This window comes from Trichechus manatus, unplaced genomic scaffold (assembly GCF_000243295.1).
Source record: "Trichechus manatus latirostris isolate Lorelei unplaced genomic scaffold, TriManLat1.0 scaffold00031, whole genome shotgun sequence".
NCBI classification, from domain to species: domain Eukaryota; kingdom Metazoa; phylum Chordata; class Mammalia; order Sirenia; family Trichechidae; genus Trichechus; species Trichechus manatus.
The window spans coordinates 840,117-853,790 of record NW_004443967.1 but is presented as its reverse complement, the minus strand read 5'-3'; the positions used below and the strand labels follow the sequence as shown (position 1 = coordinate 853,790).

Genomic DNA, 13,674 nt, shown 5'->3' with positions numbered 1-13,674 from the left:
AAATGCCTTTGCATAATCAGTAAAACACAGGTAAACATCTTTCTGGTATTCTCTGCTTTCAGCCAGGATCCATCTGACATCAGCAATGATATCCCTCCTTCCATGTCCTCCTCTGAATCTGGCTTGAATTTCTGGCAGTTCCCTGTCAACGTACTGCTGCAGCCGCTTTTGAATGATCTTCAGCAAAATTTTACTTGCATGTGATATTAATGATATTGTTTGATAATTTCCGCATTTGGTTGGATCACCTTTCTTGGGAATAGGCATAAATATGGATCTCCTCCCACAGGCTGGCCAGGTAACTGTCTTCCAAATTTCTTGGCATAGATGAGTGAGCACTTCCAGTGCTGCATCTCTTTGTTGCAACATCTCAACTGGTATTCCATCAATTCCTGAAGCCTTGTTTTTCACTAATGCCTTCAGTGCAGCTCGAGCTTCTTCCTTAAATACCATTGGGTCTTGATCATATGCTACCTCCTGAAATGGCTGAAAACGGACCAAATCTTTTTGGTACAATGATTCTGTCTTCTTTCCATCTTCTTTTGATGCTTCCTGCGCCATTCAATTTTTTGCTCATAGAATCCTTTAATATTGCAACTCTAGGCCTTAATTTTTTCTTCAGTTCTTCAAGCTTGAGAAATGCCCACTGTGTTCTTCCCTTGTGGTTTTCTAACTCCAGCTCTTTGCACATTTCATTATAATACTTTACTCTGTCTTCTTGAGCCACCATTTGAAATCTTCTTTTCAGCTCTTTTATCATTTCTTCCATTCATTTTAGCTACTCTACGTTCAACAGCAAGTTTCAGAGTCTCTTCTGACACCAATTTTGGTCTTTTTGTCTTTTTAATGACCTCTTGCTTTCTTCATGTATGATGTCCTTGATGTCATCCCACAATTCATCCGGTCTTTGGTCATTAATGTTAAACAAGTCAAACCCATTTTGAGATGGCCTCTAAATTCAGGTGAAGTTCCTATTTTGACTCTTGTGGACTTGTTTTAATTTTCTTCAGCTTCAACGTGAACTTGCATATGAGCCATGATGGTCTGTTCCACAGTCAGCCCCTGGTCTTCTTCTGAATGATGATATTGAGCTTCTCCATCATCTCTTTCCACAGATGTCGATTTGATTCCTGTGTATTTCATCCGGTGAGTTCTACGTGTACAGTCACCATTTATGTTGCTGAAAAAAGCTATCTGCAATGAATAAGTCACTGGTCTTGCAAAATTCTATCATGCTATCTCCAGTGTTGTTTCTATCACCAAGCCCATTTTTTCCAACCACCAACTCTTCTTTTGTTTCCAACTTTTGCATTCCAAATACCAGTAATTATCAATGCATGTTGACTGCACGTTTGATCAATTTCAGAGTGCAGAAGTTGGTAAAACTCTTCAATTTCTTCATCTTTGGCATTATTCAGAGTGCAGAAGTTGGTAAAAACTTCAATTTCTTCAGTTTTGGCATTAGTGCATAAATTCGAGTAATAGTCATATTAACTGGTCTTCCTTGTAGGTGTATGGATATTATTCTATCACTGACACCATTGTACTTCAGGACAGATCCTGAAATGTTCTTCTTGACCGATGAATGCAATACCATTCCTCTTCAAGTTCTCATTCCCAGCATGGTAGACCATATGATTATCTGACTCAAAATGCCCAATACCAGTCCATTTTAGCTCACCAATACCTAGGATATCAATCTTCAAGCATTCCATTTCATTTTTGACAACTTCCAATTTTCCTAGATGCATACTTCATGCATTCCACGTTACAATTTATTAATGGATGCTTGCAGCTGTTTCTTTTCATTTTGAGTCATGCCACATCAGCAAATGAAGGTCACAAAAGCTTTACTCTATCCACATCATTAAGGTCAACTCTACTTTGAGGAGGCAGCTCTTCCCTAGTTGTATTTTGAGTGCCCTCCAACCTGAGGGGCTCATCTTTGGTGCTATATCACACAATATTTCGCTGCTATTCCTAAGGTTTTCACTGGCAAATTTTTTTCAGAAGTAGATGGCTAGGCCTTTCTTCTTAGTCTTAGTCTGGAAGCTCCACTGAAACCTGTCCACCAGGGGTTACCCTGCTGATATTTGATATACCAGTGTCATAGCTTCCAGCATCTCAGTAACACACAAACATCCATAGTATGACAAACTGACAGACAAGTGGTGATTAGGGAAATGCAAATCAAAACCACAATGAGATACCACTTCACACCCATTAGGATGGCTATTACCAAAAAAAGGGAAATAACAGGTGTTAGACAGGGTGTGGAAAACTGAAACCCTCACCTAATGATCGTAGGAATGTAAAATGGTGCAGTCTATGGGGATGGCAGATCCTCTAAAAGTTAAACACAGAATTACCCTATGATCCAGTAATTCCACTTCTAGGTATATACCCAAAAGATCTGAAAGCAGAGACTCAAAGTCTAATGGTCATTAGACTAATGTTCATGGCAGCATTATTCACAATAGCCAAAAGGTGGAAAAAACCCAAATGTCCACCAACAGATGAACAAATAAACAAAAATGTGGTACTTATAGACAATGGAATATTACTCAGCCATCAAGAAAAATGAAGTTCTGATACATCCTACAACACTGATGAATCTTGAAACCAATACGCTAAATGAAAGAAATCAAACACAAAAAGACAAATACTGTATGATCCTACTTATATGAAATATGTAGAATGGGCAAATGCATAGAGACACAAGTTTACCGATGGCTACCAAAGGCTAGTGGGAGGGGAAATAGGGGATAATTGCTTAAGAGCTACTGGGTTTCCATTGAGGGTGATGAAAAACTTTTGGAAATAGATAGCAGTGATGGTTGCACAATATGATGAGTGTAATTAATATCAATGAATTGTACCCTTAGAATGGCCAAATTTTTGTTATGTATATTCTATCACAATAACGTTAGGAGAAAAAAATACAGAATAATCTTAATGAGGAAAAGTCAGGAAGAAAAAAAAAGAAACATGCAGCTTCAAGGTAAGTGAAAGGGAGAGAAATGAACCCTATTTTGGCCTCAGTGATGTCAAGAAAGGCAGAGTGGGACAATCCAACCACATGAGCTCTGTCATCTATAGGAGCCTCAAGTTTTATTCATCAATTAGAAAGAGCCTCTACTTCTGCTCCCTCTTCAACCACTTGGCTGAAGCTCCCCAAAGACTTCAAGTGAACTTAGTTACCCAGGGTCTACTCTGTCCACCTAAAATGAATGTTTATTATTCTCTAGACAAAGCTTTGGGAATCAGCAATAAAAGTTTCATTTAATTTTCCTCTTATCAATGGGAAAGGCAGAATCCTATGATCTTTTAAGTATGGCTTTTTGAAAACTTTGTATAAGATGAATCCTTGGAACTTATTGGATCCCTGGAACAAAAACACAACAGACAGCCAGACACCACCAAAAACTCAAAAATGGAAGTCAACTATGTCTGAGTATATCCAGACAGGCATTTTCTAGGAATCTGTTCTGCTTGAAGGATAAACAGCTTTCCTTTTCTTTTTTTTTTTTTTTTTAAGAGCTCTCTTTCCAATCCCATCTTCTTCATTATTTTTGAGGCAAAACTTCCACAGCATAGTCTTTCTTTCCCTTCCTCCTTAAACAACAAGTAGACCATGCTCACTAACTTCCTACTCTACCTAAATATTTTTTTCCCTTTAACAAAGCTCTTGACTTTGCTTTATACCCTGACAGATCTATTTCTGATTTTAAAAATTCTTCTCAGTCCATTCTAAACGTGGACAGAACAATGAAAGCTGGCCTAAGATTACTTTTAGCATGGACACATGCTGCCAATTCTTTCAATCTACTGTCCTTCGGTCATAGACCTCCCAATCTTAATAATCTCAGTAAGAACTTCTATGATTGGCTTCCCAGATTCTATCCTTCTATTCTATACAAAGTCATGATTCCTAGAACCAAATCCACAGGGATGGTGGTAAAGGAACCCATGTGGCTCCTTTACTGTTGCTCCAGACTTGGTATTAAAGCAGAACTTAATTCAGTAGGGCTGGCACTTTTATTTGTGCTCCTTCTCTCTAGCTCCTCCTTTTAAACCTCCCCTGCTTGCTACCTGTTGGCAGTGCTGGTGTTGCTGCTCCCACTGCTGTGTTTCTGTGCCCGGCTCAACCTCCGTGGGGGCTTTGAATGCTGCAGCCGGGGGCTTGGCATGGAGGGAAACGTTGAGGCGTAGCCATGTTCACACTCTGAAGAGATAGCAAGAAAAAAAGATCTGTTAAGAGGAATATACTCAAATTTAGGATCCACAGATCCAAAGTCCTTGCAATAATAGGTTGCTGAAAGTAAGACAACAAAAAGAGCTGAAATTCTCCCACTTTTTATGGTTGGAAGATAAAAATTTCAGTTCTTGCCTGGATATCAAGCCTATGACATTATATACAGACCCAATCCATTCCCTGGAAGGTGTACTGGTATCTCCTCTAAGCCAAATAATTTCTCCCTCCTCTCAGAAATTCTTTCCTCCAAGGATTTTTCTTCACTCAAACACCCTAATTTCTGAGGCCAGTTACCATTCACCTCAATGATTTCACTTGCTTCAAAACCCCCTTTCCCTTTAACTCTCTCCATTCTAGAGGGTGTCTCTCTAAGCCCCACATTTTTATGTACTTCAAATAATTCAATCACCTAGTCCTAGAGGCCGCTTTCTTTCCTGACACCCCAATTCCCAGAGTTACTGCTCTTCATACCCCAATTTCTTTACGACATCCCAATTCCCAGAGTTCCTGCTCTTCATATCCCAATTTCTTTACATCTCCAAGGGGATGCCATCTCATCACACCTCACATACTCAGATAACCCTTGCCTACAATTCTTTGTTCTCCTCCCTCCCTTTCAGCTGGGCATTTCCTTCCTTTACTCTCATCCAGCCTTGTCTCCTCACCCCTTGTGCCCAGCTCCCACCCCTTCCTTCTTTTCTTTCTTTCCTCTTTCCTCCCAAGTCCTCAGACTCACCTCCTCATCCCCAACACCCTCTCCCACTCTCCTCCTATCCAGCTCCTCTCACTCCTCCTCTCTTCTCACACCTGCCCCAGCTCTGCCTTCACCCTCTCTCCAAAGATCCCTCCTCTCCTCTCTCCGGTTTTTTGTTGTTGTGAGCCCTCAAGATGATTCCATCTCATAGCTTCCAACTCACAGAGACCCTATAGGACAGAGTAGAACTGCCCCATAGAGTTTCCAAGGCTGAAAATCTTTAGGGAAGCAGACTGCCGTATCTTTCTCCCATGGAGTGGCTGGTGGGTTGGAACCACAGACCTTTTTGTTAGCAGCACAGTGCTTAACCACTGTGCCACCAGGGTTCCTTCTCCTCTCTCCCAGCATCCCAAATCTCCCCATGTTCCTCTCACCCAGCCCTCACACACCTCACAACACCTTCACCCTCCACACACAAACACACGCACAGCGACACCTCACCTCACAAGCACCACCCCTAACACTCACGTGCACCTCCTCACATACACATGTGCCCCCCTCACACATATATCCTCACACACACCTCCCTCAAACTTACACGTACCCCTGCTCACACATGCATACTGTCCTCACACACACCACCTCTCACACTCCTCCCCAAACATGCACCCCTCCCCTCATTCACAGGCATCTCCCCTCCCACACATGCCTCCCCACATGCGTGCTTGCCCCTCACACGCACTTCTTCCCTCATACACACATGCCCCTCCCTTGCCCCTCACACTTTAACACTGCCCTCACATATGTAACCTCCCCTCACACATGCACCCCTCTCCACTCACTCAAGCGCATCTCCCCTCACACATGTGCATGCCCTCTCACGCATATGCCCCTCCACTCATACACATACCTCCCTTCATAAACCTCCCCTCCCACACACCTCTCCCCACACCCACGTGTGCCTCCCCAACTCATATGCATCTCCCTCACACACACGCAGCTGCCGTCACACATGCAGCTCCCCTCACACACGCTTCCTCACACACAGCACTCTCCTCACACACACACACACAACCCTAGCCTCACACATGCACCTCCCCTCTCTCACACACACTTCCCCTTACACACACGCACCTGTTCCCTCACACTCGCACCTCCCCTCACACACACACCTCCCCTCACACACCCCCTTCCCTCACACACGTGCCTCACCTCTCTTCTCACACACACATGCGCCTCCGCTCATGCGCGCCTCGCCTCACACGCGCGCCTCCTGCGCGCCTCGCCTTACACGCGCGTATCCCTTTCCTCACAGACGCACCTCCCCCCACACGTATGTCCCCTCACACACACGGCCCCTCCTCACACACGCACCCCTTCCCTCACACACTCGCCTCCTTCTCTCACACACGTACCTTCCTTCACACACACACGCGCGCAACCCTTCCCCTCACACACGCGCCTCCTCTCACACACGTACCTTCCTTCACACACACACACACACACACACGCGCGCGCGCGCGCGCGCGCGCCCCTCCTCACATACATGCCTTCCCCTCACACACGCGCCTCCCCTCACACGCGCACCCCTCCCCTCACGCACGCGCCTCCCCTCACCCGCAGCACCGCACTCCCTGCGAGGAGCAGGAGCCCGCAGGCACCGACGGCGGAGACGGCAGTGCTCAGCCGTTACCTCGCTCTCGGCGCTCCAAAAACTCTGCCGCCTCTAGCAGGCGCTGCACATTGATCATCCGCACCCGCTCCATGGGCACCGCGGGTGGCGGCTGGGGCCCTCCCTTGCCCCCTTCTCTCGCCGACAGGAGGCGCCGCAAGCGGCTACAGTCCCGCGCCGCCCCGGGACATGTGCGGCTGGCGGGCGGGCCAGCCCGACCGCGGCTCGGCGCGCTCTCCGCCGCCCTCCCCGCCCGCCGCCTTTGCTTCCCTAGCCGAGCCGCGGCGTCGCCGGCAGCCCGCGCGCGGTTTGTTTACTTCTCAGCATGAGCACGGGGGAGGGGTGGGGGCAGCGCCTCGTCCCGCCCCCTCCCGCCCCTTCCTCAGCCCCCTGGGAAATGTAGTCCCGCCCTCGCCCACTGCACGCTGGGAATCGGAGTCCGTACGCCGCCTCAGTACGCGGGCGTCCTGCAGGATTCCTCAATGCCCTTTCAACGGCCATTGAAAACCTTATGGAGTACAGTTCTACTCTGACACACATGAGGTCGCCATAAATCAGAATTGACCGATGGCAACAGTATTAAAAAAAAAAAAAAAGAAAGAAAATGCTTGGGGCACTTGGATCATGTGTCTGGCCTTTCACAGTTGACCTCCGTGTGAATTAGTAGGGTCACAGTAAAGAGTGAGAGGAGAGGAAAAAGTAGGGTGAGAGTCACCAAAAGGCCACCTAGGCATGTGTGAAGAAAAGGAGAGGTGCTAAGAACTGGGTTATGCACAAAAATCTCCAACCTTTTCTAGCAGCAGTTGAAGGTGTCACCTCCTTTTCCCTGCTCCAGCTGCTTACCGGAGCCCCTGCTTGGACACAGGCTACAGCACAAAGCTTAGGGCTCTATCCTTTGGAGAGTAATGCCACCCACAGACCACCCCTCAGCACCAATCCCAACTGGAGGAACCCATAGCCTGTCTTCTGCTCAGATGAATTCAGTCTGTGTTACAAATGCAGATGGGAAAACTGAGGAAAAGTAAGGCTTCCAAAGTTTACTGACTAAAGTCTCATTTGAAGATGGAAAAAAACCTCCCAGCAAGGCTCTACCAAGCACAGTCCAGCTGGGGACAATCTGCCTTCTGGAGGAAGCAGGCAAAGTTCTCAATTTTAGGGGTCCCTTCCTGGCTCAGTTTACTAAATGCAAATTTCCAAGTGACTTATTGCAGATTCATGAACAACGGAGGCTGGTCTGTGTTATATCTTTTCTGCAGATGGGAGAGTGGAAGGGACCATGAGGTTAAATTACAAGTCCAAGGTCACTGTGTTGATGACACCTGGTGCTAGACGAAGTTCCTTGAAGCTGCAAAGTAGTAACTGTGCAGGGCACTGTTTTCTGCAAGTGTTTTTAGGGTTGGGAGGTTTTAAATAAACAAGGTTGGAGTCTGGGGAAGGTGAGTTCCGAGTTTCTAAATAAGAACCAGAACAGTTATACGTCTTTCCATCCCCCACCCCAAAATGGCAACCGCAGCCTCCTCTCCACCTCTCCCCCCCCCCACTCCCCTCAGAGCCCAGAAACTTGAAGAGCAGCAGCAAAGCTTTCCCTCTCCTCGGCAGGTCTGCCTTGCCTAACTTCATGCGTAAGCTCTCCTTAAGTCAGAGGTGGCTCAGAGCTGCGGGTCTATGTGCAGCCGAGATAAATTTGGTGCTAGAAGGGATGACGTAATGCTAAACCCGAGAGGTAGCGGCCGCCTCCCAGGGCTCCCGTCGCCGGGGCTGCCGGCAGACATCCCAACTATAAAGAAACACACCAAGCAACCCAGGTGCCCAAGCCGGGGAGAAAGAAGCAAGGGAAAGAAAGGCCGTGGGGGCGGGGAGGGACGGGGGGAGACGGAGCAGGGAGCAGCGGAGGCAATATGAATCTGAGATGGATGAATCTGGAAGTTTGTTGCTAACTTCAGTTTTCTGGTGAGATCAGGCCCCTGGCAGAGGCTCCAACAGCTGCACTTGACTTCTACCCTGGCCTATCTCTTACCCCCTTAGAAAAGGGCTTCTTACATTTTATTAAGTGGCCCTTATTATAGCAGCCTATTTCAGTGAATATAATGGATATGTTAATCTCTCAGATGTCCCTTTTTCTTCTTTTTTGCATGAACTTGGGTCCGAGAAGAAATCTGCATTGCAGGACTCAATAATTACGCACATCTAAGTGGCTTGCTTATTCCAGAGCACCCTACTGGGGGGAATATTAGGGGGTATGTGATAAGATATTTGGGAGGATTTTGCTAGGGCCATCCCAAATGAATGTTCCTCCAGATAACATTACATGGTTCGTTTCACAGATGTTTATATCATGAAGGTGATCCCTCACCCCAGTCCCAATTTTTCAGATGAGAAAACTGAGGCTCAGAGAGATAACTTGCCCAAGGCCACACAGCTATCTAACTGATGAAGCAAGAGTTAGAACTCAAGCCTTCAGACTCTAAGGGTAGCTCTCTATCCATCTCCATAATTCTTTTTTCTGGATGATTCATTAAAAACAAAAATATTAAAGTGGAGTAAGTCTTCTGATCTTTTAACCTGTGGGGCCCCAATCCTTAAATATCAAGTTACATTCCAAAGGGATCTGATGCCTGCTTTTGTTTTCTGTTCAAGGTTCATTTTTTCCCTAAGGAAAGGCTGTCCTCAGACTCAGCTTCTTTGCCAATGATGACCACAAGCCCTAGGACCAACCTCACCATAACATTTTCAATTAAAAGACCACCATAGGTAAATAATTTTTGTTGTATCTAAATAGTTTCCTTAATTAGGAGTGCCTCCTGAATGCTTTTTTTTAAACAACATTTCATCATTTGTTGCTTTAATATGTGGTTGTAATTTATACTGGTAGACTCCTTGACTTTCCACCATCTCTGGCGTATAACCTGGTCAGCATGGCATGTTATTCTTCTGATGCACTGCTCAATTTCATGAGTTAATATTTTGTTTAGAATTTTTTGCATTGCTATTCAAAAGCAAGAATAAACGACAGTTTTTTTTTTTTTTTTTGGTGCATTTATCAGTATCAGGTTTTGGTATTCCATTTGTTCTTTCGAAGTTATATGGTTTTGATTTTAAAACCTTTAAGTAAAAAAAAAAAAACAACTATCAGAGGCCTTCTCCTTCTGCTAAGAGGATGCCCCACATTCTTGCCACAGCCCTGGGTAACCCTCCCTTCCTTGCCAGGAGCTGGCCTCGAGTTGCCCTGCTACTCCTTGGCATCACTAACCTCTTCCAGGCACCAGAACTTGTGGAGGTCACTCTTAGACCCAGCCAGGCCCTGGACACTAAATCACACATCCAGCCCCAGTTGCCTTGTATGTGGGTTCTCAGCCTCAGATGCTACATTTATTTAAAAATAAAACAAAAACACAGCCAGGCTCTTGCCTGTCTGAGGACTCGGGTGATCTCACCATCTCTTTCAGCTCCAGCATTCTGATCCTGGGATTCTCCAGTGACTCCAGAATAATATCTCTCCATTTACCTAGCTGTTGTTTAATGATAGTGAACTATATGCACAGTGCTTCACGAACAGTCAGTTCATTTAATCCTCAGCACACCTCTGAGATTCCTGTTTTACGGATGAGGCCCAGAAATGTTAAGTAATTTGCCCAAGGTCACACAGGTAGTGAACGGATTCAAACCTGGATTTTCTGACTCTAAGCCCACATCATACATCATGGCATGTTCAATCCCACAAGGCCAAACAAAACTGAGGGCAGTGGGCTCACCTGGGGCAACATCATCCCCCTAAGAGACTATGGCAATGTGTAGGAGTCTTTTTGAGTGTCACAATGACTAGGAGGGTTCAACTAGCATTTAGTGAGTGCGACGCAAGGATGTGAAAATCCTGCAGCATTCAGGAATAATTCACATAAGGAAGAACTGTCCAGCCTGTAGCTCCCTTGTTGAGAAATTCTAGGTTAGAAGGTTAAAGGCAGAGAACCCATCATTCATTCAACAAATATTCCTCAGTATCTATTATGTGCTAGGCACTGTGCTAGCTAGTGAATATAGAATAATGAACTACTTATGCTCCCTATCTTCAAGGTGCTTATATTCTAGTCCAAAAAACAAAAACAACCAAACCCATTGTCATCAAGTCTTTTCCAACTCATAGCAACCCTATAGGACAGAGTAGAACTGCCCCACAGGGTCTCCAAGGCTGTAATCTTTATAAAAACAGACTGCCATATCTCTCTCCCACGGAGTGGCTAGTGGGTTCAAACTGCTGACCTTTCAGTTAGTAGCTGTGTGCTTAACCACTGTGTCACCAGGGCTCCTTATTCTAGTCCAACAGACTGATAATAAATGAGTAAATTAATTACAAATTGCGATAGGTAGGATAAAGAATAAATAATAAAGGGAGGAGTAGCTTTAGGTGGAAGGGAGATTAGGAAAGATCCCAAAGTTGTCTAGGCCAGCTTTTCAAACTTTAATGGGCACATACAGCACCTTGGAATTGTGGTAAAATGCAGATTCTGATTCAGCAGGTCTGGGTGGGGCCTGGGAGTCTGCATTTCTGACTAGCTCTCAAAGAATGCCAAAGATGCCCATCCGGAGACCACACTCTAAGCAGCAAGCGTGAAGGCCATGGCGAGGAGTTTGGATTTTATTCTAAAGAGACAGGAAAGAAAACTGTTGAAGGGCATTGAACGTGGCAGTGACATGAACCCAGTTATATTTAAGATCACTCTTGTTTCCTAGATCTCAATCCGGAAGAGAAGGAGGTTGGACCCACGCCTTCGACCAGAACCAGCTGGCCCACACTGTCACAGTGGCAGCCAGGGCCTAAAGCTCATCTCTGTGGCTCACACTTGCCTCTCTTTCCTGGCTTCTCTGGCGTAAGCCCTTGGCTCCCAGCACGGGCCAGCCCAGTTGCCCTACAAGCTTGGGCGCCTTCAGGAAGCCTAGTACAGCCTGACAGGGCATGGATTCACACCTTGATACCTTGGTGGGAAGAGCCATACTGGTTGGGTGAGTTCCTCTGAGGGTGCTGGGCAGGATAGTACTGCAGGTGCAATGACAACACTCCATACCACTGCCCTCCAGAGAAAGGGGCCTAGTTGGCTTCAGTGTTAATACTCAAAAAGCCCAGGAAGGTTTTGGTCCCCCACCCCAGCTCCGCCCCAGGATGAGTGGGGAGAAACTGAAGTCCCTCCAGGGAGGCAGCACCCTCAGCCTGGACTTCAAACATTACAGATTCCATTTCTTGCCTCTTGCTAACTTCTTGCTCTCTGAGGCTTCTCCAAGAGCCCTAGGGTCTCCCTGGGAGGGCAGGAAAACCTGGGTTTGAGTCTCAGCTCCCCAATTTGTTAGTATGCAGCCTTGGAAAAGTTAGTCAGCCTTGCTGATATTCCACTTTGCTCATCTATAAAATGAGGATAGTTATAAAACCAGTTGCCGTCGAATCAGTTCTGACTCTTAGAGATCCCATGTGTGTGTGTCGGAGTAGAACTGTGCTACATAGGGTTTTCAATGGCTGATTCTTTGGAAGTAGATTGCCAGGCCTTTCTTCTGAGACACTTCTGGGTGGACTGGAACCTCCAGCCTTTTAGTTACCAGTGCAGTGCATTAACCAGTTGCACTACCCAGGGACTCCGAGAATAATTATAGTACCTTCCTATTGGAAGACTGTGAGGATTTAATAAGCAAAGCTATGTAAAGCACTTAGCACTGTACTGGCCCACAGTAAATGTTCAATAAAAGGGGACCAATATAACTATTCCTTTGGAAAACAGAAAAGACATTGCACTTATCAGCAGCCTTCTTGGGGACAAGTTACCAGACTCCAGAAGACAGACAACGATTGCTCATTGGTCTCTATTTGTCTATTATTTGAAGTAGAATATAGAACTGAAACTGAAGAACATGCATATTTCACTTTGGAAGCACCAAGCACAGTGCTTGGCTCCTGCAGATTTTAAAAATTATTTGTTGGGTTGAGCTAAACTTCAGCTGGCGGAATGAATGAAAGAAGGTTGTATGCAAGGCACTCGGAGTCTTGAAAGTCAAGAAATATGGTAGGGATGGTCAGGCTGTGGTGGAGGTGAAAGGGAGATGACATGGTGACCCCAAAGGTAGTTCTGGGCCCCTGCAGAAGTAAAAATAAAGTCCACAATAGGTCCCCCCTGCCACCCATGGTTGGAATCAGAGCATCCCTCAGCATGCCATCCATTTTAGTACTATAGCCTGCCTAGTCCCAAGTCGTCCCAAGTCATCTTTATTCAAGTATTCTTGCTAATGGCAATAAAAATACAGAATAAACTATCTCAAATAGTAGGTAATCCAAATCCCCTATTATTGGCTTTAGCTTGAATTTCCCAATCCCCTTCTCCCTCAGGGCAGTGTTTATCTTTCTAGTTTTTCTGTGTTTGACTATTCTTAGCAGACAATGGAGGAGGCCCTGCGTGGTTAAAGTGTTTGGCTGCTAACCATAAGGTTAGAGTTTCAAGTCCATCCAGAGGCATCTTGGAAGAAAGGCCTGGTGATCTACTTCCAAAATTAGCCGTGAAAACTTTATGGAGCACAGTTTTACTCTAACAGACATGGGGTCGCCATGAGTCAGAATTGACTCGATGGCAACTGGTTTTGGTTTTTTTAGCAGACACTGGAGCTGGATATTAGAAGTATGTGGGCAAGGGCATAGTTTATGGAGACTGAGCTTGGTGGGAAGACTGGTGTAGACAATCCTCCAAGTGCAGAAGCCCCTATCTGCAAAGAACTGAGAGTGGAATGTGTTTGTTTACAAGGCTGCTTACATGGTATTTGGTTTCCTAAACTTAGGCCATAAAAAAAAAAAAAAAAAGAGTTAGATCCGTAGACGTTATAAGCACAAATAAAAAAACACAAAGAATTTTAAACATGGAGGGTTGTGGGGAGGAACTACCTCTTTTGGAAGCTCAGGTTAAGTATCTGTTCTGTCTAAGGATGGCTAGAGCCAAAGATACAAAGCCCAAGTCAGAAGCAATCCCACATTTTGGGAGTTCACATTAAGACAACTGAATTTTCAAAACCTAGCACTAGTGCTAG

The 13,674-nt window shown here is 45.6% G+C and overlaps 1 protein-coding gene across 4 annotated transcripts in view; it reads right to left on the bottom strand.

Annotated features, from left to right (window-relative positions):
• The window catches only part of MXI1 (MAX interactor 1, dimerization protein), a 97,552-nt gene that overhangs the window by 74,035 nt on the left and 9,843 nt on the right, over positions 1–13,674 (bottom strand). For 2 of the 4 annotated variants that reach the window (XM_004374837.3, XM_023729925.1), the window contains exon 2: positions 4,093–4,225. In XM_004374837.3, coding sequence (XP_004374894.1) covers positions 4,093–4,225 — 133 coding nt within the window. Of the gene's footprint in view, positions 1–4,092; positions 4,226–6,642; positions 6,921–13,674 lie in introns of those variants that run through there. The other 2 variants (XM_004374838.2, XM_004374839.2) reach the window with 2 other exon arrangements.